Here is a 25,496-nt window from a genome sequence, read left to right as displayed (position 1 = left end):
CTTGGATTCTCCCTGCAGCTCAGGCCTTCGCCCAGGCCTCTCCCCAGACTCACCATTTCTTGTGCCCCGGCAGTGGCTTCTGGGAGGGTTCAGGGGCTGGAATGAGAAGAGGGGTGAGAGATGGAGAAGAAGGAAGGCAGCTGGGATGGAAAGGAGGAAGAAGGGCACCCTGCCTTTGCTCCTGACACTCCTGTTCCATCCAGCACCTTGGCTGGAAGTCGTGTCTGCTTAGTGGTTAGGCCTGTCAACTCCCAGCCGTGGGAGTTTGGCGAGCATAAAGGGTCCTTCTTTTATCCTTCCCTCTTCCTTAGGGGATGACTCCAGCAGAATACCCCACTCCTTTGAAGAGCTCAGAGGAAGATGTCAGCTCAGTCTCTTCCCGCAGCAACACCCCCTACTCAGAAGCCCCCAAGGATCATCCGCCCCCGTCCTCCTTCTCGACCTAGGGCTCCCCAGTCCCCAGGGCCCTCCTACAATGGCTCCTCTCCCCAAGAACCTCTCCTCACTTCCAATGAGGCACCAACCCCAATGTGCACCCCCATTTTCTGGGAGCCCCCAGCCTCTTCTCTCAAGCCCCCTGCCCTCCTGCCCCCCTCAGCTTCTAAAACCAGCCTTGACTCTCAAGCTTCTCCAGAGACACCTCCTAGCACCCCAAGTCCAGTGTCCAGGCGTTCCATTTCCCCAGAACTTACTTCCCTATCTCCAGTCCCCCAACCCAAACCTGGGGGGTCACTCCCCACAACCCTGCCCAGAGTTCTGCCCCGGGAAGGGGGTTCTGCCTCAGCCCCAGGCACTGTGCGGAGACTGGCTGGCAAGTTTGAATGGGGGGCAGAAGGCAAGGTCCAGTCTGGGGATACCCTGGAGTCTGAGACTCAAGGGGCAGTGGATGTGAACGGGCAGAATATGACTTCCCAGGGTACCCTCACTGGGAGTGGGGTTCAGGAGAACGGAGCTGCAGGTAAGTGCGTCATCTTTGCTTTTTTGTTTTGCTTGGTTTTTGGGCCACACCTGGCTCTGTGCTCAGTAATTGCTCCTGGCAGGCTTGGGGGATCAAATATGGGATGCTGGGAATCAAACCTGGGTTGGCTGCCTGGAAGGCAAACACCCTACCTGCTGTGCTATCGCTTGCCCCCGCCCCCCTTAGCATCTTTGCTTTGGATGTTTAAAAACTGGGACATTCCAGGGGATTATCTTTTTAGTTTTGCTTTTGCTTTTGGGCCACACCTGACAGTGCTCAGGGTTTACCCCTGGCTCTGCGCATAGGAATCACTCCTGGCAAACTCAGGGAACCATGTGGGATGTCGGGGACTGAACCTGGTTGTCTGCGTGCAAGGCAAGCACCCTACCTGCTGCTATACTATTGCTCCAGCTTCCCTTTTACAAAAAAAATAGACTTAATGCTTTGAAAATCAAGTTCCTAAGGGCTGGGAGATGCATCAGGGTGGGTTTGAACCTCGACACCACACAAAGCCCCAGAACTCTGCGAAGGTAGCTTAGGAAATCCCTGACACTTCTTGGCCTATGCACCCCATATCCTTGGCCTTTGCAGTGAACCCCCTAATCTGGGTTGGTGAAAAATCACTAACAGGGCCCCAGACCTCCTGCATATGTACCACTTGGGAGATCTGCTACCCCTAAGGAGGAAAATCTGGTTATTTTATTTCTGGAGTTTGAAGGAATCTAGTATTGGGGTGCAAGCCTGGGGCTGGATGCTAAGGGCTTTCTTTTCAGGACACTCTTATCTTCTACAGATGCTGCCTTGGCTTGCCCTCCCTGCTGCCCCTGTGTCTGCCATGTGACCCGGCCTGGCCTGGAGCTCCGATGGGTGCCTATGGGGGGCTATGAAGATGCTCTCAGGGTCCCCTGCCGGGCCTCCCCACTAAGAACCTCACGCTCTCGAGCAAACCCTCAGAGCGCCAATCACCCCCCTGTCGTGCTCACTTCCTACCGCTCCACTGCTGAACGCAAACCCTTGCCACCCTTAAAGCCCCCCAAGCCAGTGCGAGTCAAACAGGATGCCCCCCTTCCTGGGGATGCCCCACCGTTAGACCTCGAGCTGCCCTCTGAAGATGGAAACCAAGCAGGTACAGGGCCTGGGGAAATGTCTCTTTGGGCTGGGGAGGGTGGTGGCATGACAGGATTGCCTTTGCCAAAGCAATTACCACAACGCTCCATACACCCTGATTTTGTTTTTCCTGCACCAGCTGCTCTGGGCCTGATAGGGTTGTTGTTTGGACAGTCAGCTGTTGGGAAGTAGATTTGTTCTCCTCACTCTGAGTTCTCTCTCCAGGGGACATTCCTGATGAAGCTCCTCAAAGCACCCCTCCGGCCACCCTGGAGGCCAGGTACCCACTGCCCTCTCCCTTCCTACTTCCTGGAGGGAAAATTTTCAGGCTCTGATAAAACCCATCCTAGCAAAGCAAATTTGGAGTTTTAGACATAAGCAGTCCCGGCTTCTTATCAGTGTCTCTTATCAGTGATTGGGACTTTGATACTAGTCTCTTAGCCTTTCTGGGTCTAAGCATTCTCATAGGGTGTTTGCCTTGCACGAGGCTGCCCAGGAGGTACCTAGGTTTGATCCCCAGGGTTCCATATGGACCCCACAGGCCAGGAATGATTTCTGAGTGAATAGCCAGGAGTAACCCCTGAGCGTCGCCAGGTGTGGCCCAAAAACCAAACCAAACGGGCCCGGAGAGATAGCACAGCGGCGTTTGCCTAGCAAGCAGCCGATCCAGGACCAAAGGTGGTTGGTTCGAATCCCGGTGTCCCATAGGGTCCCCCGTGTCTGCCAGGAGCTATTTCTGAGCAGACAGCCAGGAGTAACCCCTGAGCACTGCCGGGTGTGACCCAAAAACCAAAAAAAAAAAAAAAACAAAACAAAAAAAAACCAAACCAAACCAAACAAAAAAAATGTGTTCCAGGAATTGCTGGCATACAATATTAGCAAAGAGTTGAGTTCATAGTATGTGCTTCTTTGGATTCCCCTACCCCCCCCCCTGTAGTTTATTTATTGTTGACAAATTTATTTGTAAAGCATGAACATTTCTGTGTTTTCTAGACTTGTTGATCATTAAAATTTAATTTTTTTTAAATTAAAACAAAAAAATTTTTTTTGCTTTTTTTTTTGGGTCACACCCGGTGATGCTCAGGGGTTACTCCTGGCTCTGTGCTCAGAAATCAGAAATCCCTGGCTTGGGGGACCGAATGGGACGCTGGGGGAATCGAACCAAGGTCCGTCCTAGGTCAGCTGCATGAAAGGCAAATGCCCTACTGCTGTGCTGGCCCCTGATTTATTTTTTTGTTTTTTGGACCAGACCTAGTGTGCCCAGGACTTACTTTTGGCTCTGCACTGAGGGGTAACTCCTGGCAAAACTTAGGGACTCTGTAGTGCCTGGGATCAAATCTAGCTTGGCTGCATGCGAGGCAAGCACTCTATCCTCTGTACTATCTCTCTGGCCCCTAGATAATTTTAGATTCCTCATTATTATCAGAATCAATCTAAGCCTATTCCTTTATTCAACAAACATTTACTGGTGTTCATTGTTCCTCATATTTTTCCCCATACCTGATGGTACTTAAGAATTACTTCTTGCTCTGCACTCAGGGAAAAGTCTTGATAGGTTCAAGGCACCATATAGGATTTTGGGGATTGAACTGGGTCAGCTGCATGCAAATACCCGCTGTCCTATTTCTTTGGCCGTGTTCCAAAATTTTAACTTGAGTGATTTTACTTGGATGTGGTAGTGCAGGTGACCAGAAAAGAGAGAAGATATAAGAATTTAATCAGTTGAGGGGAGATAGTATAGTGGGTAGGATGCTTGCTTTGCATATGGTCGACCAGGATTTGATCCCCGACATCCCATGTGGTCCCCTAAGCACTGACAGGAATAATCTGAGTGCAGAGCCAGGACTAACCCTTGAGCATTACCAAGTGTGGTCCCCTCACTCGAAATTAAATAATTTAAAATGTAAAGATGCGCAAATGGGACATTTCAGACTATGGTTGCTAAAAAAAAGGACTAGAAGGAGCTGGAGAGATAGCACAGCAGTAATGCCTTGAATTATGCCTTGAATGCAGCCAACTCAGAAGGGACATGGTTCGATTCCTGGTATCTCATATGGTCCCCCAACCTGCCAGGGGTGATTTCTGAGTGCAGAGAAAGGAGTAACCCCTGATTGCAGCTGGGTGTGACCCAAAAACCTCTGGGTTTGGTTGGTTTCCAGCCCCACAAGCCTTCTCCACAGTTTTCTTCTGCCCAGGGCACTGGCGGTTGTGGCTCCCACAATGATAAATAAATATCTGGAATTTACTTCCTTCCTGTCTTCCCAGGGACAAGGAAGTGCTGGAACTGCTGAAGGATCAGAACTGGGAGTTGCCATTACAGGATGGTGAGGGCTGCTGAAGCTGGGGTCCCTGCCATCACCCCTAAGTCATGGGGAGCTGGGTTTTGGGGGCCTTGAACTCTTCTGCTGACTTCCACCTGCTCTCTAGAACCCTTGTACCAGACCTACCGGGCAGCCGTGCTGTCAGAGGAGCTGTGGGGAGTGGGCGAAAATGGGGCTCCTGCACCATCAAATCCTGGGGACGCTCCGGCCTTTTCACGCCTTCCTGGACCGAGGAACACACTCTGGCAGGAGCTTCCAGCTGTGAGGGCCAGCGGCCTCCTGGACACCCTCAGCCCCCAGGAGAGGCGCCTGCAGGAGGTAGGCATTGTGGGGTGCAGGGTCATGGTGTGACCTGAGGGCTGGGCAGATGTGAGTTGGTCTCCCCACTGTCTTTCCTTCTTAGAGCCTATTTGAAGTGGTGACATCCGAGGCCTCCTACCTGCGCTCCTTGCGTCTGCTGACAGACACCTTCGTGCTGAGCCAGGCCCTGAGGGACACTCTGACACCCCGGGACCATCACACCCTCTTTTCCAACGTGCAAAGAGTGCAGGGGTGTCAAGTGAGGCGGTCAGTGGTTCCCCACATTCCCCATGATGCGTCTACCTCAACAGGTCAAGATCCCAGGGGTCTGCTCTCTGCCCACCTCCTCACCCAACATTGGGCTTTGTGTCTTGTCTTTAGGTTTCTGGGAACATTGCTGTCCCGTGGTGCGGGCTTCCCACCCACATCAGTGACCTATGTGATGTGGTGCATACCCATGCAGTGGGGCCTTTCTCCGTGTATGTGGACTACGTCAGGAACCAGCAGTACCAGGAGGAGACCTATAGTCGTCTCATGTGGGTGCCCCTGAGACACTGTCTGGACATCCTTGTGGGAGGAAGCCAGGGTGTGGGGTAGGGTAGGGTAGGGCAGGGCAGGCTTGAGGCAGGTCAGGGCCTCAGTAGAGCAAAGCCAGGAGCTCTGTATGGCTTCCTCAGGGACACAAATGTGCGTTTCTCTGCGGAACTGCGACGACTGCAGAGTCTCCCCAAATGTGAGCGGCTCCCGCTGCCATCTTTCCTGCTGCTTCCCTTTCAGAGGATCACCAGACTTCGCATGTTGCTGCAGGTACTCTTCTGGCCTGGCCTGGGGCCTTGTCCCCCTCACCAACCCTGTAGGAGGCCTCCCCAGGGTCTCCTGCCACCACACCACGAACAAGGACACCCCTATGTCAGGGGTCCAGCAGAGAGGCCACTTGCCTTAGACATGATCATCTAGATTTGATCCCTGGCACCCTTGATAGCTCCCCAAGCCCTCCTGGAGTGATCCCTAAGATCAGAGCCCACCAGGTGTGGCCCCCCAAACAAAAACAAAACAGTAGGGGCTGAAGAGATAACACAGCAGTAGGGTGTTTGCCTTGCATGGAAGATGGTTTGAATCCCAGCATCCCATATGGTTTCCATTGAGCCTGCCAGGGGGTGATTTCTGAGTGTAGAAGCCAGGAGGAACCTCTGAGCACCCACCGGGTGTGGACTCAAGAAAACCAAACAACAACAACAACAACAACAACAAAAGAGAATAGCCTGTGTCAGACTCATCAGCGAGGCCTGGCAACCAGGACCCACCCAGCACTCACTACCTGGAACTGCCCAGAGCTTGAGGGGGAAATGGTGGGACACAGAGCAGGCCCTGGGGTCTAGACTTCACTCTCCACTTGGCTGCTAAGCAACTGGATTGCTAAGGCGCTGGCCCAAGACCTTTCTCTGGTCTCTTCATCTCTTCTGGGAAGATATTCCACTGTAGGTATTCTTCGGCTGTATATCTATCCAATAGTAGGGGGGTATCATTCCCAACAGGCAAACATTGGTTCTGTAGTGGATAACATTATATACGTACATAAATTTAAACAATTTAGTTTTTGGTTTTTGGGCCACATCTGGTGATGCTCATGGGCAACTCCTGGCTTTATGCTCAGAAATCACTCCTGGCAGGCAGAGGGGACCATATAGGATGTTGGGGATTGATCCCAGGTCTGTCCTAGGTCAGCTGTGTGTGTGCAAGGCAAATGCCCTGCTGCTGTGCTATTGCTTTGGCCCATAAATTTTAATTTAGACCATATGGACTGCCAGGGATAGAACCTTGTTTTGTGTTGTGCAAAGCAAGCACAATATATATACAATATATATATACAATAATATAGTGTATTATCACTATAGTTCCAGCTTTCTTTCTTTCTTTCTTTCTTTCTTTCTTTCTTTCTTTCTTTCTTTCTTTCTTTCTTTCTTCTTTCTTTCTTTCTTTTTTCTTTCTTTTCTTCTTTCTTTCTTTCTTTCTTTCTTTCTTCTTTCTTTCTTCTTTCTTTCTTTCTTTCTTTCTTTCTTTCTTCTCTTTCTTTCTTCTCTCTTTCTTTCTTCTTCTTCTTCTTTCTTTCTTTCTTTCTCTCTTTCTTTCTTTCTTTCTTTCTTCTTTTCTTTCTTTCTTTCTTTCTTTCTTTCTTTCTTTCTTTCTTTCTTTCTTTCTTTCTTTCTTTCTTTCTTTTTCTTCTTTCTTTCTTTCTTCTTTCTTTCTTTCTTTCTTTCTTTCTTTCTTTCTTTCTTTCTTTCTTTCTTTCTTTCTTTCTTTCTCTTCTTTCTTTCCTGTTGACTGCCTTTTAGAGATGAAAAACCGGAGGCACAGAGAGATTAAATAAATTGCCCTGTTCATATAAATAATAATTGACAGAGACAAATTTATTTATTTCGAGTTTTGGGCCACATCCAGCGGCAGTCAGAGGTCACTCCTGGCTCTGTGCTCATGGCTCCTGGGAGGCTGGGGGACCATATGGGATGCTATGGATTGAACCTGGGTCAGCAACGTGCAAGGCAAATGCCCTGTCCACTATGCGATTGCTCCAGCCCTATGATGGAGGCAAATTTAAATAAAATATTTCTTTTTGGGGGGTGTCATACAGGCCAGTACTCAGGAGCTATCCCTGTGCTCAGGGATACTTGTTTGAATTTTATATTTAGTGCTTGGGATTCAAACCCGGGGTCAACCCCAGGCAAGGCAAGCACTTTACCTTCTGTACTATCTCCTTAATCTCAAACCAGAACTGTTTTGTGTGTTTGTTTGTGTTTGGACCACACCTAGAAGTTGATCAGTGGTTACTCATGGCTCTGTACTCAGGAATTACTCCAGGCTGTGCTTGAGGGACCCTATGGGATGCTGGTAACTAAACCAGGTTGACCTTGTGCAAGGCAAGCACTTTACCCACAGTACTATTGCTCTCTCCCCTAATCAGAGCTTTCTTAATGTCTTTATTATATTGTTTGCATTGATAGTTATATAGCTAGTTTAATAGCTATTAAAGATAGTTTAATAAACAGCTATGGGCCGGGAAGGTGGCGCTAGAGGTAAGGTATCTGCCTTGCAAGCGCTAGCGTAGGACGGACCACAGTTCGATCACCCGGTGTCCCATATGGTCCCCCCCAAGCCAGGGACGATTTCTGAGTGCATAGCCAGGAGTAACCCCTGAGCGTCAAATGGGTGTGGCCCAAAAACCAAAAAAAAAAAAAAAAAAAATTCTTGGGCCGGGCGGTGGCGCTGGAGGTAAGGTGCCTGCCTTGCCTGCGCTAGCCTATGACGGACCGCGGTTCGATCCCCCGGCGTCCCATATGGTCCCCCAAGAAGCCAGGAGCAACTTCTGAGCACATAGCCAGGAGTAACCCCTGAGCATCACAGGGTGTGGCCCAAAAAACCAAAAAAAAAAAAAAACAGCTATATAGTTGAGGGGCCAGAGAGATAGAATGGGGCCGGAGAGACAGCATAGTGGTAGGGCATTTGCCTTGTATGCGACTAACCCAGGAGGAACCCAGTTTGAGTCCTGGCATCCCATATGGTCCTCCAAGCCTGCCAGGGGCGATTTCTTAGTAAAGAGTCAGGAGTAACCACTGAGCACTGATGGGTGTGACCCAAAAGTCAATCAATCAGTCAATAAATAAAGTTAAAGAAATATATATGGGGGGGGGCTGGAGAAATAGCGCAGTGGTAGTACATTTGCCTTGCATGCGGCCAACCCAGGATGGATGTTTGGTTTGATGAGTCCCTGTCTGATATGGTCCCTGAGCCTGCCAGGGGCAATTTCTGAGCTCAGGAGTCAGGAGTGACCCCTAGCGCTGCCCGTGTGACCCAAAAACCAAATATATATATATGATTATATAGTTGAATAGCTATTAAAATGATAGTAACTTTCTTTTCAGCATTGACTATATAAAATATCTTTTTCCTTTTTTTTTTTTTTTGTTTTTGGGCAATAGCAAGAAACGTTCAAGGGCTACTCCTAGCTCTGTACTCAGGCCTTGCTCTTAGTGGTACTTGAAGTCCTTGCTGTGCCAGAATTCAGCCCGTGCAAAGCAAAGCAAGCACTTCAGTACACTGAGTTCCAGCCCTAGCACTATCAAAAGTAGTCCACATATGTTACCTTGTTGAATGATCACAACCATTTGAGAGATTTCCATTTGAGAGATGGGGAGGCTGAGAAGTGGGGAACAGGGTGAGCGGTGAGGTCTCTGTCTTGCGGCTGTCTCATGAACTTTAAGTGCAACATTTGCCAAGCCAGAATCTTCTGAGCTGCAGCCCCTCTGCGCCCCAGGGCAGCAGAACAGGGGATCCAATCACCCTTCCTCCTTGTCTCCCCCAGAATATCCTGCATCAGACCGAGGAGGGCTCCAGCCGCCAGGAGAATGCCCAAAAGGCCTTGGCCGCTCTCAGCAAGGTGGGCAGGAGGGATGTTGAGACCAGTTGAAGAGAAGGGAAGGATGGAGAAAAAAAGGAATGAATGGAAAAAAGGAATGAATAGTTTCCTCTCCCCCAGATCATTGAGCGTTGCAGCGCTGAGGTGGGACGCATGAAGCAGACAGAAGAACTGATCCGGCTCACCCAGAGGCTGAGATTTCACAAAGTCAAGGTTAGTCTCCCCAGACCCCCCTCTTCTCTCACCCCCAAGTTTTAGCAAAAGCTAGAACATCTTCCCTTCCCTGCTTCCTTGCAGGCCTTGCCTCTGGTCTCTTGGTCCCGGCGCCTGGAGTTGCAGGGGCAGCTGACTGAGTTAGGGTGCCGGAAAGGGGGTGTCCTCTTCAACTCGCGTCCACGCTTTACTCCCCTCTGCCTGCTCCTTTTTAGTGACCTGCTCCTCATCACCCAGCCCAAGAGGTGGGTCCCACCCAGGGAGGGGTGGGTGGGGAAGAGGCCAGGTAGGGGAAGGGAAGTGGAGAAAGAGTTGGGACTCACTATTCTTTAAACTTCCTTTTTTCCCTGGGCAGTGGGCAGCGGCTGCAGGTTCTGGACTATGCCCATCGCTCCCTGGTCCAGGCCCAGCAGGTTCCAGATCCCTCTGGACCCCCTACTTTCCGCCTCTCTCTTCTCAGCAACCACCAGGGTCGCCCCACTCACCGACTTCTCCAAGCTTCATCTCTGTAAGTTTTGTCTCCTTCAGGCAACCCCTTGGGTGTCCTTACCTGGCCACTTAGAGTCCACCACCTTTCTCCTCTATCGCTGTCCTCTGCTCCTTTCACCTCAATGCCCAGGAGATCTCCCCAAGCATGCCCCTTCTCTCTGTTTCCCCATCAGTTCAGACATGCAGCGCTGGCTGGGAGCTTTCCCCACTCCAGGTCCCCTTCCCTGCTCCCCAGATACCATCTATGAGGACTGTGGTGAGTATGCCGTGGGGAGGAAGGAAGCAAAAGAGAATCTTTGTTTGTTTGTTTGTTTTGGGGCCACACCAGTGATGCTCAGGGGTTATTTCTGGCTATGCACTCAGAAATCACTCCTGGCTTGGGGGACCATATGGGATGCCGGTATTGAACTCAGGTTTGTCCTGGGTCAGCCGTGTGCAAGGCAAATGCCCTACTGCTGTGCTATTGCTCCGGCCCCAGCAAAAGAGAATTTTTTTTAATATCTTTTTTTTTTTTTTTTTTTTGGTTTTTGAGCCACACCCGGTGATGCTCAGGGGTTACTCCTGGCTATGTGCTCAAAAGTCACTCCTGGCTTGGGGGACCATATGGGATGCCGGGGGATCGAACCATGGTCCGTCTAAGGCTAGCGCAGGCAAGGCAGGCACCTTACCTCTAGCGCCACCGCCCGGCCCCTTTTTTTAATATCTTTATTTAAACACCTTGATTACAAATATGATTGTAGTTGGGTTTCAGTCAAATCTTAAGAGTATTGTGGGGGAGAGCGGAGAGAAGCTAAGGAGAGTCTTGATTCCATTCTATGGTCCCCCACCCCAAATCAGAATGTTCCCAGGAACTTGGTTCAGAGCCTTCTGCACCGGTCAAGAATGAAGCACAGAACCCGGAACCCAAGGCTCCCTTCAAGCCTTTGCACAAGAGCCCTGAAGGTGAGAGATTCCTTTTATTATTTATTTGCTTGTTTTTGTTTTGGGCCCAGAAGTATTTAGGGTTTACTCCTGGCTCTGGGCTTAGGGATCACTCCTGGCATTGCTCAGAAGATAGTCTAGTTTCAGGTATTACACTAAGGAACCAGGTCAGCTGTGTGCAAGGCAAACACCCTATCCACTGTACTGCCTCTCCAGCTCTGGAGGTTCAAAGGCTGTTTATTTACTTATTTATTCTTTATTTATTTAAACCATTGTGATTTTAAAAATTATTTATAGTTGAATTTTTTTTTTATTTTTGTTTTGGGGTCACCCCCCCAAAAAAAAAAACTGAGTGCAGAGTCCACCTCTCTTCACCAGTGTTCCCTGAGTTTGTCCCTTGCCACTACCACTTGCCCAAGTCTGCCATCATAACAGATACCTTTTTAAGTTTGGTTATTAAAGTTTGGTCTCATGATTTCATTGTCGTTGACTCTGGCTTAGACATTTAGTTGTCTTTTCTTTTTATTGGGGGAGGGTCACGCCCGGCGGTGCTCAGGGGTTACTCCTGGCTCTGTGCTCAGAAATCGCTCCTGGCAGGCTTGGGGGACCATCTGGGATGCCGGAATTCGAAGCCTACACCCCCCGTCATTTCATATGTGTCTTTCTCCTCCACTCAATTTCTTTCCTTTCCTCATTATATTTTGGGGCCCAGCATGTTCGCAACAACTCCCATTTAAGCCTCACTAGCCGTTTTTGTTTTGTTTTGTTTTTGGGTCACACCCGGCAGCGCTCAGGGATTACTCCTGGCTCTATGCTCAGAAATCGCCCTGGCAGGCTTGGGGGACCATCTGGGATGCCGGAATTCGAACCACCATCCTTCTGCATGCAAGGCCAATGCCCTACCTCCATGCTAATCTCTCTGCCCCTCAATAGCTGTTTATTAAACACCTTTGTGGCGCTACTCTCTGGTCCTGTCACAGTGAGCCAAACAGGTAGCACTTTCATCTTGCTAGAGCAGACGTACTAGCCAAGTGGGGGGGGAAAAAGAATAAATAAGATAGAGGACTAGAGGGATTCTATACTGGGGAAGGCATTTGCCTCGCACATGAACAACCAGGTTAGATCTCTTAAGATTCCATATGGTTCCCCGAGCCTGCCAGGAGTAATTTCTAAGTGCAGAACCCAAACTAACGCCTGATCACTGCCAGATGTGGCGCCAAACAAACAAACAAACAAAAGCACAAACCAAACCAAAACCCAACAAAATAAATAAATAACTTATCTAATGTTGTGGAGGGTGATAAACGCTGAGTGGAAAGTCAAAGTCAGTTGACCTGCAAGCATGGTAGGTATAATTTAAACCAGGCAGCTGCAGCTGGGCCTCGTTGGGTGTACCATGTGAAAAACAATTTGCAGGAACAGAAAGAGTTTGGTTCAAGGAATCCTAAGTGGTGGCTGAAGCGGTAGGGCATCTACCTTGCATGTGCTAACCTAGGACAGATCAGGTTTGATCCCCCGGCATCCTGTATGGTCCCCCAAGCCAGGAACGACTTCTGAGCGCATAGCTAGGAGTAACCCTTGAGCGTCACCAGGTATGGCCCAAAACCCAAACCAAAACAAAAAAAAAATCAGAAGCAAGAATCAAAAGGCAGGCATGTTTGAGCAAGGAGGCCACTGTGTTGGAGTGAGTGAGGGAAGGGGAGAGAAGCAAATGAAACTTTGAGGTATACAGGGCCAGGCCACGCCAGCACTCTGAGATCATTGGAAGAGCTCTGGATTTTACTCCAAGTGAGACATTCTCAGCAGGCCTTATTTTAGGGGGGCCACTGTCACTTCCATTTTCAATGATCTTTCCACCATTGCTCCAGTTTTCTTTACTAAGTCCCATCCCCATATCCTGACCCTCAAGTTTCAGATTTCAAAGGTCCCTTTCCCTCCTAACCCTGTCTCTTGCCCCAGTCCCATGTGGGCCTCTGTCTTTCTTTCTCCAGGCTGGCTGAAGGGGCTTCCTGGGGCCTTCCCTGCCCAGTTGGTGTGTGAAGTTACAGGGGAACAAAAGAGGAGGAAGCACCTTCGAAAGCACCACAGGCTTCTGGAGGCAGTTGGGTCCTCTTCAGGCACCTCCACCACCCCACCACCCTAATACAGCCTGTGGAGGGGCCACAGGTTGGGACATTTGACAGCAGGTGACATGGAGAGGACAAAACCCACCCATCCTTTGGCGCTGCTGTTAGTGGAAACTACTAGCAACCTTAGGAATAAACTTGGGGATAGGGAAGCCAAAGAGAAGAGGGCAGAGACCACTTAGGAGGGAGAATGAAGATGGCTTGCGTGAATTGGCTATGGAGATGGAAGCTGAAAAAAGAGTTGAAAACTCTTTACCCAGAGCTGGCTGAGTCTCTGACCAAGAGAATACCTGTTATATTTATAGACAAAGAAGAGAAAGAAAGTGGGGTCAGTGTGAAGCCAAGAGAGATGGCTCAACAGGTTGAATGCATACTTTGGCCTGCATATCATGATTTGATCCCCAGGACTTAGGCCCCCTGAGCACTACTAGAATGGACCCATAGTATTGAATTGGCTTGAGCCTCTCCAGGACTGACCCACAAATAACAATAATAACAAGAGCTGTGTTGGAGAAAAAGCCTTAGGAAAAAAAAAATCAACAACAATGAGCAAGAACCAACTCTTCAAGTCAAAGAAGATGGCCTAAGAGTCCAGCAGAGATCCTGCTTGGCCCTACAGCAGAAACAGTCATTTCCCTTTGAGTTTGGGATGTGTTAGATTCTATTTCCATGTGTCTCTCAGTGTATCTGAGAATGATTTGTGTGTGAGTGTATTTACATATCAGGAATGAATTATGGTATGATGTGGTCTTAACTCCATCCTAGATGATTGAGTTCTTTACTTCTTCTCTTATTCTTTTTTTTTTTCTTACTCTTTTCTTACTTTTTTTTTCTTACTCTTCTCTCCAAGAAAAATGGCTCTGGAAGACAATATTCTGAATATGCCATGAAAGCCAGTGACCAGAGCTAGGGATGAGAGCTCTGGGTTCTGGATCTTTTGGAGGACGGGTCCCATAACTGTTGTTGGGTGATATGACAGTCTTTTTGAAGAGACATAGGGACTAAAGCTGGGTCCTTCAGGCTTTGAAGTCACAGGTTCTTTTCCTTACTCTGCCAACCTAAACTAGAATCAGGGGTCCAGCTTCAGTCTCAGTATTCAGATTGGCTTTAAATATTTATTTTGGGTGAAGAAATGTGAACTGTGGATCATGGGCCAATGGGTGAGCTCCTGGGCTTTCTGGCTTTCATCTTGGCCTTCTCACAGAAACACTGGCCAAGCACTGGAGAGATAACCAAGAACTGGAATTGTTTCTCAACCTCACCCAGTGTGTCTGTTTCTAGATGACAATCTAGATGCTTCTAGATGACAGTTTGTATGATGTCAGAAGGAGGCAAGAGACACAGGCAGAGCAGATCAGACCTCCTTGGCAAGTGCGATAGGCCATCACACCTTCTTTCCAGATTATGCATGGGGACCAGCCCGGGACAAGCTGTTACCTTGACTATTTGGCAGTGCATGGACTCTGGGAGACTCTGAAAGAGAGACATCAGCATTTGGCATATCTATGACTTTGGAGATCTACTGAGCATAGTACTTGGCATAATAGAAACCCTCAGTAAATGCTGGTGGAACTATATCGATTCTTCAAGGGAGTGTGTGCCTAACACAGTGGGCTGGCAGGTTGGGAAAGCAGCCAGTTCTAGCTGGTGTTGGATTTGTGGATGAGGACATAACGAGCAGGACAAAAAGGGGAGTCTGTAAGCAATAAATGTCTTTTACTGCCTAGCCAAACATCTCTATTTTAAAATTTTTTATTTATTATTATTTTTCCTATTTTTTTTAATGAAATAAAAAAATTTGAGGGCCACGGAGATAACTCAAGGGGGTTTGAGCCCACGCTTTACATCCATGGGACTGAAGATTGATACTGGCACTACATGATCTAAGGAGCAACTCACGAGCACTCAGCTGGAAATAACACTGCCAGGTGTGATGCAAAACAATAAAATAAGATAAATGTATTTAGGGTTGGAGAGATTGTATAGCGGGTAGGGTGTTTGCTTTGCATGCAGCCAACTAGGGTTTGATCCCCAGCACACCATATGGCTCACTAGGACCTTTAAGAGTGAACCTTGAGGGCCCGGAGAGATAGCATAGCGGCGTTTGCCTTGCAAGCAGCCGATCCAGGACCAAAGGTGGTTGGTTCGAATCCCGGTGTCCCATATGGTCCCCCGTGCCTGCCAGGAGCTATTTCTGAGCAGACAGCCAGGAAGTAACCCCTGAGCAATGTCAGGTGTGGCCCAAAAACCAAAAAAAAAAAAAAAAAAAAAAGAGTGAACCCTGAGAACCCCTGGGTCTAACACAAAAACAAACAAAATATATGTTTAAATAGAAAAGAAAATGCTCTAGAGAGAATGAAAAAGACTCATGATTTAAGGAGAGAGAGATTACACACCTCAAGTTGGGATGGTTCCAGAGCAGAATGCCACATCTCTCTCTCTCTCCATTGTATTATTTCTTCAGTCTCTTGTATTGAATTAAGTTTAATTCCATACCCACTGAATGCTTTTTAGGTTTGAGGGCCAGGGGATACAGAAATTAAATAAAAAAGCCAAGGAAGAACCTTGTCTTCAATAAAACTATATTCTGAGAAAATTGGAATGGGGAGAACATTGACCAAGTAGCAAATGAATAAAACTGAGGTTTTTAAGTGTTGTGGAAAAAAAGAAAAAGCAAGAGCTGTGATACTGAATATCATGGTAAATCCAGTGTGCAGGTGTTCATGTGTATCTTTGGAGTTGACATTTTTTTGTTTGTTTGTTTTTGGGCTACACCCGGCGTTGCCCAGGGGTTACTCCTGGCTGTCTGCTCAGAAATAGCTCCTGGCAGGCACAGGGGACCATATGGGACACCGGGATTCGAACCAACCACCTTAGGTCCTGGATCGGCTGCTTGCAAGGCAAACGCTGCTGTGCTATCTCTCCGGCCCCTGGAGTTGACATTTGACCAAAGTCCAAAATATTAATAAGGAACCCAGGGAAGAGCTGGGCAGAGTATTTTGGGGTAGTTGACCCTGGGTTGACCTGGGAGATTCCTATTTGGTTCCTCTCCTTTGAACTCATCTCTCCTGTGGAGTTACTTAGATAGACCCCAAGGCAGACACAAAGTTATCCAAGTACCCCATATTCCCTCCCATGATTCATAACTTCTCTGACTCCACTGCTTTTATTAAAATGGTATAAGAGTGTGATATTGCGGGGAGATGAGGTCCAGAGAAGAGAGGTGTGTGTGTGTGTGTGTGTGTGTGTGTGTGTGTGTGTGCATGAAAGCTTATGAAATAGGACCACTTGTTTCTAAAGAGACAAAAGGGAGTCAATGAGAATGCAATGAGTGCTTATTATCATGTTCACAAGGAACTGGAGAATGAGGAACCCCATTCCCCCCACAACCTTCTCTCTAGATCTCTCCCCTCCCATCCTACCTCCTCTAGCTTGCTTCAGAACCATTCAGCCAGGCTCTTCCTTCATCCCTGTAGGCTCTTCTCTCCCTTCTCTCCCTGCATTTGCAAAGAGCTAGCCTGTCTATTCAGCTTGGGTATATTCCTTTTCAGGTTCACCAGGCAGCCTTAGAGCTTGAACTCAAAGTCCTGCAGCACCTGGGGGAACCAAGGAGGAAGGGCCGGGCTCTCCCTTAGGGCGTGATCAGGTTCCCTGAGGTTGGGCCTCAGGGCTGTTCTCTCTTTTCTCGCAGACCCTCAGGCTCCTAATTACTTTTCTTTCTGGTTTTCCAGGTTCTCAGGATGAGGCAGGGCTTGGGGGTTGAAAGGGGGTAGTCACACTGAGAAATCCTTAAGAGGCTGAGGCTCAGGGCCAGAAAGAGAGCACAGTGGTGGGGCATTTGCCTTGCATGTGGCCGACCAGGGAGGGATCTGGTTCGATTCTAAGCATCCCACATGGGCCCCCGGCCTGCCAGGGGTGATTTCTTTTTTTCTTTTCTTTTTCTTTTTTTGTTTTTGGGTCACACCTGGTGGCGCTCAGGGGTTCCTCCTGGCTCTACGCTCAGAAATCCCTCCTGGCAGGCTCGGGGGACCGTATGGGATGCTGGGATTTGAACCATTATCCTGCATGCAAGGCAAATGCCCTACCTCCATGCTATCTCTCTGGCCCCCAGGAGTGATTTCTGAGTACAGAGCCAGGGGTGACCCCTGAGCACCACCGGGTGTGTCCCAAAAACTAATAAAAAAACAAACAAAGTTTAAAAAAAAAGATACTGAGGCTTAGTACTAAGATACTCCTTCATGGTACATTTTTGGGTGTGCAGTGAATGGAATTAAAGTCGATTCTGGATTCTATATGACTTCTGAACCCCAGCATGGTAGGTGTGACTCTGGAGGTCCCTGGGGGACTAGTGTAGCAGCACCAAATCACTTCCAGAGTAGTGGCTCATCTCCTTCTTGCCTCCAATGTTCTGTTTGTCCCTTCTCTGGTCTGCTTATCTCCTACTTATCTCCAGGCCCCAGCCCTGTGGCATTTCCCCTTCACTTTCAAAGCCTTTCCCCATTCCTTCATGTTTGAACAGTGAAGGAAAGGAATGAGGTCAAGTAAAGGCTTAATGGGAACCTTTTTTATTTGTTTGGTTTTGGTACCATAGCTGATGTTCTTCAAGGACTAGGTGGCAATCCTGATGGTGTCTTGTGCAAAGCATGCACTTTATACCTTTGAGCTATCTTCCACTAAGGGCCTTTAAAAAGAAAAAGAATGTTGGAGGAGTCCTAAGCAATAGCACAGCCAGTAGGGCATTTGCCTTCACATCACCAACCTGGTTTGGACCCTGGGTTGACCCTCTGGTCCCCCGAGTCTGCCAGAAGTAATTTCTGAGTGCAGATCCATGAGTAACCTCTAAGCACTGCTGAGTGTGTCGCAAAACAAAACCAAACAACAACAAAAAAGAAGGCTGGAGTTGGACAGATAGTACAGCAGGTAGAGAACTTGCCACGCATGCTAGGTTATCACCTCGCATCAGTGAGAACGCCCAAAGAACATCGGGTGTGACTTGGTAGCAGAGCGGAGGCCCCACAGGCCAAATATGATACCCAATCTTTGTGATCTTTTATTTTTTCCCTTTTTGGACTACACTCAGCTGTAAAGTAGATCCCCACATTGTGAAATCACCCCACACACCATGTGTCCACCCCAAGTTCGATGGGTCTGACGAAGGTAGGGTAGCCGCGAAGAATTAATAAACCAAGCCAGTCAAAAGAGAGCCATGGAGTCAGTTGGCTTTTCCTCCTGGTCTTGCCCAAACCTGACTGATTGGCTTTTATTCTCCCAGTATAAATTTCCCCAGAACTGAAAATGGTGGAGTAAGAACCAGGTAGAGTTTTATAAATCAAAGGGCTAAGTGAAAAGGAGAGAGGAAAGTGGGTAAATGCCCTTGTTTTGGGTTAATACCCGGGTGTCATCTTACACTCAGCATTGCTCAGAAGTTGCTCCTGCCTCGTACTCAGGAATTATTCTTGGTGCTGTTCAGGGGGTTATATGGAATGCTGAGGACTGAATCTGTGTTGGCCATGTGAAAAGCAAATTCCCTACACATTGTAATATTTTTCCAGCCCCCATGATCCTTGGTGCCACACCCCTACATACCTTTCTTCCCCCCACAGACAAAAAAAAAAAAAGAAAGAAAGAAAGCAAGCAAGAAAGAAAGAAAGAAAGAGAAGAGAGAGAGAAAGAAAGAAAGAAAGAAAGAAAGAAAGAAAGAAAGAAAGAAAGAAAGAAAGAAAGAAAGAAAGAAAGAAAGAAAGAAAGAAAGAAAGAAAGAAAGAAAGAAAAAGAAAGAAAATAAAACTGTTAGGAAAGATGTGGTGGAGAAAAAGGCACTTTAGTACATTTTAAGTGCAGAATTAGTATAGCCTCAAAAGAAAAGTGAACAGGGGCCGGAGAGATAGCATGGAGGTAAGGCGTTTGCCTTTCATGCAGGAGGTCATCGGTTCGAATCCCGTTGTCCCATATGGTCCCCTGTGCCTGCCAGGAGCAATTTCTGAGCCTGGAGCCAGAAATAACTCCTGAGCACTGCCGGGTGTGACCCAAAAAAACTACAAAAAAAAAAAAAAGTGAACAGAGATTTAAAAAATTATTTGTTTGGTTTTTGGGCCACACCCGGTGATGCTCAATGGTTACTCCTGGCTCCGGGGACCATATGGGATGCTGGGGATCGAACCGAGGTCCGTCCAGGATCAGCTGCTTGCAAGGCAAATGCCCTATCACTGCGCTATCGCTCTGGCCCAAGATTTAAAAAATGTTTTTAAAGTGAATATAATTGAAAAATTTGATGGATATAAAGACAGTATTTTGAAAAAATATCTTGTATGCCTAAGTTTATAACACAAATAGCCAAAATAAATCACCAGGGCTAAAGTGATAGGACAGTGTGTAGGATACTTGTTTTGTACACAATTGATCCCCAGGTTTGATCCTCAGTTTTGATCCCCAGTATCCTAGATAGTCCTCTGAACTAGGCATGATCCCTGAATGCAGAGTCAGAAGTAAGCCCTGATAACTGCTGAGTGTCTTCCCCCCAAAATAAATCACCCTAAAAACTCAGTAACAGATGACTGGGTATGAAGCAGTGGTATATCATCAATGAAACACGCTTTATTATTTAAAAAAATTGAGTGAGGAGCCAGAGAGATAGCATGGAGGTAAAGCATTTGCCTTGCATGCAGAAGGTCAGTGGTTCAAATCCCAGCATCCTATAGGGTCCTCCGAACCTGCCAGGAACCATTTCTGAGCGTAGAGCCAGGAGGAATCCCTGAGTGCTGCTGGGTGTGACCCAAAAACAAAACAAAACAAAAAACACACACACACAAAAAAAAAAAAAAAGAAAAGAAAAAAGAAAATAAAGAAAACAAATCCGAAGAGACTCTGTATGGGGCTCTACCAAAACACAAAAAACTCTTTTCTTTATTTTATTTTTTTTTAATTTGGGGCCACACTCAATGGTGACCAGAGGTAACTCCTGGCTTTACTCTCAGGAATTATTCCTGGCATGCTGGGAGACCATATGGGATGCCAGGGATCAAGCCAAGGTTGGCCACATGCAAAGCACATGCCCTATCTACTGTACTCTGGCCCTATTCTCTCTCTTTTTTAATATCTTTATTTAAGCACCATAACTACAAACATGTTTGTAGTTGGTTTTTAGTTATAAAAAAGAACACCCCCCTTCACCAGTGAAACATTCCCACCACCAAAACCCTCCATCCCCCTCCTTTCACAGCCCCTGCCTGTATTTGAGACAGGCATTCTATTTCTCTCATTCCCTTCCATTGTCATAATAGTTGTCAGAGTTATTTCTCTAACTGCACTCACCACTCTTTGTGGTAAGCTTCATATTGTGGCTTGGTTCTTCCAGCCTTCATCTCTATCATCTCATTACTACAATAATGCCTTTTATTTTTCTTAAATCCCATAGATGAGTGAGACTATTCTGTGTCTATTTCTCTTCCTCTGACTCATTTTCGTTAACATAATAGTTTCCATGTCCATCCATATATAGGAAAATTTTATGACTTCATTTTCCTGATGCCTGCATAGTATTTCATTGTGTAGATGTACCACAGTTTCTTTCTTTTTTTTTTTTTTTTTTTTTTTTTTTTTTTTTGGTTTTTGGGCCACACCCAGAGGTGCTCAGGGGTTACTCCTGGCTGTCTGCTCAGAAGTAGCTCCTGGCAGGCACGGGGGACCCTATGGGACACCGGGATTCGAACCAACCACCGTTGGTCCTGGATCGGCTGCTTGCAAGGCAAACGCCGCTGTGCTATCTCTCCGGGCCCAACCACAGTTTCTTTATCCACTCATCTGTTATCAGGCATCTGGGTTGTTTCCAGACCCTAACTATTGTAAATAGCGCTGCAATGAATTTTGTGTGAAGAAGGGATTTTTATATTGCATTTTTGTGTTCCTAGGGTATATCCCTAGGAGTGGTATAGCTGGATCGTATGGGAGCTCAATTTCCAGTTTTTGGAGGAATCTCTATATAGTTTTCCATAAGGGCTGGACTAGACGGCATTCTCACCAGCAGTGAAAAAGAGTTCCTTTCTCCCCACATTTCCGCCAGCACTGATTGTTCTTGTTCTTTGTGATGTGTGCCAGTCTCTGTGGCTTGAGATGCTACCTCATTGTTGTTTTGATTTACATCTTCCTGATCTGGCCCTCTTCTTAAAAAGGGGAGACAAAGCCTGGAGAATTCAAGAAGTTAGAACTTGGAGTTGGGGTAATAGCACAGTGGGTAGGGCATTTGCCTTGCTTATAGCTGAACTTCAATTTCATTTGGTTTAAATTCTATTTTGTCTGATACCAGGATGATCACCCCTCTTTTATTTTGGGTGGGGACACATCCAATGGTGCTCAAGTCTTACTCCTGGCTTTGTGTAAGTGACAGAAGGTTAGATTTGGGATAAAGTTCTGCTTAAACCCAACCGTAACTAACAGAATGTCTCCCAAAGAGATGCTGTCATACTCTCCACACTATGAGCCTGAGTTTCCTCTACATTTGCATGTTTGGGGATACCAGGGAAAGAAACTCCAGGACTGATAACACTGTTTACTTTTGTGGCTATAGCTCAGTCTTCCGTACTTTGTTCGTCTGTTGATGCTCAAAGTTGAAAATAAATTAAAAGTGTTTATCTTATATATTGTGAGTCCATCCCTCATTACAGAGCCAGTACGATTACATTTCCTTCCTTCTTGACCTATTTTTAATTAGTTTTTTTCAAAATATAGTATTTGCGGCATTTATGGGCCAGGTGAAGTATATGTTATTTATTCGTGATTGTATTGTGATATGTTAAATGCCTGTCCACGCAACTCAGAAACTATTGTCAATAATATGTATGTGTGTGCAAACTTTCATTTCATTCCACTGCCACTCACTGGGTGGTGGCATATCTCCTCATATCATATTTTGTGCTGATGATTCTGTTGTTTTATTAAGTATATCACTGTAATCATAATAGCTTGCATTTTGAATCAATGCTTTGTTTATAAACTATAAAAATGGCATGATTTTTGGGGTGTTTTCTAGGAATTATGTTTGTTTTTTTTGGTTTTTGGGCCACACCCAGCGCGGTGCTCAGGGGTCACTCCTGGCTGTCTGCTCAGAAATAGCTCCTGGCAGGCACGGGGGACCATCTGGGACACCGGGATTCGAACCAACCACCTTAGGTCCTGGATCGGCTGCTTGCAAGGCAAACACCGCTGTGCTATCTCTCTGAGCCCGTAATTATGTTTCTAAGAATATAATAATCAAATTATTGCTATTATTTTCTTATTTTTTAAACTTTTTATTACTTTATTTCAATACTATGGTTATAAGGTTGTTCATAATTTGGTTTTTTCACAGATATAAAGTTGTTCATGATTGAGTTTCATATTATTGCTATTATTTTTGGTTTTGACCATATTCACTTGTGCTCAGGCTTTACCCCTAGCCCTGTGATTTACAACATTGATAATGATGGTTGCTTTCTTTTTTCTTTTTGTATTTTGTTTTTGGGCCACACCCGGTGATGCTCAGGGGTTACTCCTGGCTCTGTGCTCAGAAACCGCTCCTGACTAGGGGGACCATATGGGATGCCTGGGATCAAACCAGGTCCATCCTAGGTCAGCCACGTCCAAGGCAAACGCACTACTGCTGTGCTATCACTTCTGCCCCATTAATGATGGTTTCTCATGAACATAATTCCAACACTACAATCATCACCAGTGTACCCACCTCCCTCTACCAAGAACCTTATTTTCTCTCTCTTTTATCACCGCCCCAATTGTGTGGATCAGTTTTCCTGTTGTGTTGCATTTGGCTCTTGTTACATTGCTTATCTTTAACTTATCTTTAAGTCTCATATACGAGAGAGATCATTCTGTATTTACACCTTTCTATGATCAGGGATCAGACCTTATAGAACTCAAGGGACCATAAGAGGTGGTCGGCTGTGTGCAAGGCAAGCTTGCTACCTGCTGTGTCTCAAGATCTCTGGACCCTTCTTTTGTACTTCACTCAGGACAATATCCTCTAGTTCTGTACATGTTGTTGCCATGTTGCATGATTTTGTTCTTTCTTAGAGCTGAATAGTGTTATTATAACCACATTTTTTGTTTGTTTGTTTGTTTTTGGATCACACCAAAAGGCACTAACTCAGGGTTATTCCTGGCTCTACACTCAGAAATTACTCCTGGGGACTGGTGAGATAGCATCGTGGTAGGGTGTTTGCTTTGCAAGTGACTGACCTGGGATGAAGCTGGGTTCAATTCCGGGCATCCCATATGGTCTCCCAAGCCTTCCAGGAGTGATTTCTGAATGCAGAGCCAGGAGTAACTCCTGAGTGTCGCTGGGTGTGGACCAAAAACAAAACAAAACAAAAAAAAAAAAAAAAAAGAAAAACTTTATTGATTGATTGGTTTTTGGGTCACACCCGGCAGTGCTCTGGGATTACTCCTGGCTCTGCTCTCAGAAATCACCCCTGGCAGGCTCGGGGACCATATGAAATGCCGGGAATTGAACTGGGTCCCTACCGGGTAAGCCTCATGCAAGGCAAACACCCTACCACTGTGCCATCTCTCCGGCCCTCAGGGACTATTTTTATAGTTACTTACTAGAGAAGTTTCTCTGAACATGCACAGCACCAACCATTCCTGATGTTTACCTGATCTTTAGATGTGGCCTTAAGATTCATGGATTAACTCCCTCTTTAACTTGAAACATATTTGGGTTTCCTTCCACTATTTCCAGTCACTAATAGGCAAGGATATCTGCCAAAATCCTGTGTGTTTTTGCTCCTTCTTTGTTAAAGATCATAAAGTGATTACAAGGAAAAAATTAACAGGAATAACTATTACTCTGGGGCTAGAATGATAGAAAGACCATACTCTTTGAAAACCCAGGTTCTGGGGCCGGAGAGATAGCATGGAGGTAAGGCGTTTGCCTTTCATGCAGAAGGTCATCAGTTCGAATCCCGGCGTCCCATATGGTCCCCTGTGCCTGCCAGGAGCAATTTCTGAGCCTGGAGCCAGGAATAACCCCTGAGCACTGCCAGGTGTGACCCAAAAAAAAAAAAAAAACCAAAAAAAAAAAAGAAAAAAAAAAAAAAGAAAACCCAGGTTCTATTTTTGGCATCCCATATCATCCTGTGAAATGATTCTGAAAATAGAGCCAGGAATAGTACCACTGAGTGTGATCCCGCCACCTATCCCCCCAAAAAAAAAAAAACACCCAAAAGAATAACTATAAATTTTTGGGGCCGGAGAGATAAAATGGAAGTAAGGTGTTTGCCTTTCATGCAGGAGGTCATCAGTTCAAATCCCGGCGTCCCATATGGTCCCCCGTACCTGCCAGGAGCAATTTCTGAGCCTGGAGCCAGGAATAACTCCTGAGCACTGCCGGGTATGACCCCCCCCCAAAAAAAAAAAAAAAAAGAATAACTATAAATTTTTGGGAAATTTCTATGACCAAAGAAGTGGTAATACAATAAATATTAATTAACTCCACATGTTTTTGCAGTGGGAATGGGGTTCGGGTTATACTTGCTGGTGCTCAGGGCTTACTCTTAGCTCTCTGCTCGGGGTTTCCTATTTGCAGGATTTTTTTTTTTTAGTTTTTGGGTCACACCCGGCGGTGCACCGGGATTCGAACCAACCACCTTTGGTCCTGGATCGGCTGCTTGCAAGGCAAACGCTGCTGTGCTATCTCTCCGGGCCCCTCTTTGCAGGATTTAGGAGAGCAGATGGGGTTTCGAGGATTGAACTAGGGTCAGCCGCTTGCTAGGCCTTATCTGCTGTCCTATTGCTCCAGACCCACGGCTCATGTCCCATTTGTATAACAGCCAGGCAAGTGTGTGACTTTCAGTCATTGCAACATTATCAACAGCAGCCAGAAATAGAAGGAGAGGGATAAGGAATAAGTAAAAGAAAGTATGGATCCATTAAAAAAAATTAAAGCGTGTATTCACTTTTCTTTTTAAATGCAGATCATTAATTTTCACTCTAATCATGTGTAAGGGCAAGTCAAATGGTGAGAATTGATCATTTTTCATGGGGTTTACTTTTCTTGTTTTGTTTTGTTTTGTTTTGGGGACACTCCCAGCAGCACTCAGGGGTTACTTCTGACTCTTGTGCCCTGAAATCATTTCTGGCAGGCACAGTGGACCATATTTTGATGCCGAGGACAGACCCGGTTGGCTGCGTGCAAGGCAAACACCCTACCCCTATGGGATCTAGTATAAATGTTGCTTATCAGCTCCTAAGACCATAGCCTGAAAGACTTCCACCTCATGGTTTCAGGAATTTAAGGCTGGGAACAAATGATGATCAGGCTTGGATTTAATTTCCTTAAACTTCAAAAAGGAACTTAGTAAAATCATTTCAGATTGCCTCACACCTTCAAACCTACTTCTCATTTTATTTCTCCCCTCTTCTGAAGGTGAGAGGAAGAAAAGAAAAAAAAAAAGATAGCAGGGGTGGGGAAGTGAAAAATTGGTTATACTGTTGTTTCTAAAGAATAACAGAGATGTTTTCCCCAGCAGAAGATTCTCTATCCTTGAGCACTTGGGTTGAGATGAGGTCAGAGGACCTGGCAAAGGAAAAGGGGGGACTCACAGAGCTTCTCTACTCTTAAGCCACAGTTTTGAGCTGGAGCCCAAGAGTCAGGGTTTGAG

General features: G+C 46.5%; 1 protein-coding gene across 1 annotated transcript; it reads left to right on the top strand.

The window, feature by feature from the left end:
* Positions 1-316: 316 nt before the first annotated feature.
* On the top strand, positions 317-13,040 carry ARHGEF15 (Rho guanine nucleotide exchange factor 15). Its single transcript, XM_049766355.1, is given in 16 exon segments — positions 317-958; positions 1,752-2,084; positions 2,291-2,345; positions 4,331-4,389; positions 4,493-4,704; positions 4,790-4,950; positions 5,068-5,107; positions 5,110-5,222; positions 5,364-5,493; positions 9,044-9,118; positions 9,218-9,310; positions 9,395-9,555; positions 9,666-9,818; positions 9,973-10,055; positions 10,637-10,741; positions 12,712-13,040. Coding segments are annotated over 16 exon segments (2,523 nt in total). The 5' UTR covers positions 317-360; the 3' UTR covers positions 12,864-13,040.
* Positions 13,041-25,496: the final 12,456 nt, after the last annotated feature.

Source organism: Suncus etruscus, chromosome 20 (assembly GCF_024139225.1).
Source record: "Suncus etruscus isolate mSunEtr1 chromosome 20, mSunEtr1.pri.cur, whole genome shotgun sequence".
Classification (NCBI taxonomy): Eukaryota; Metazoa; Chordata; class Mammalia; order Eulipotyphla; family Soricidae; genus Suncus; species Suncus etruscus.
The sequence above is the reverse complement of the archived record's forward strand: the minus strand, read 5'-3'. Positions and strand labels throughout refer to the sequence as shown.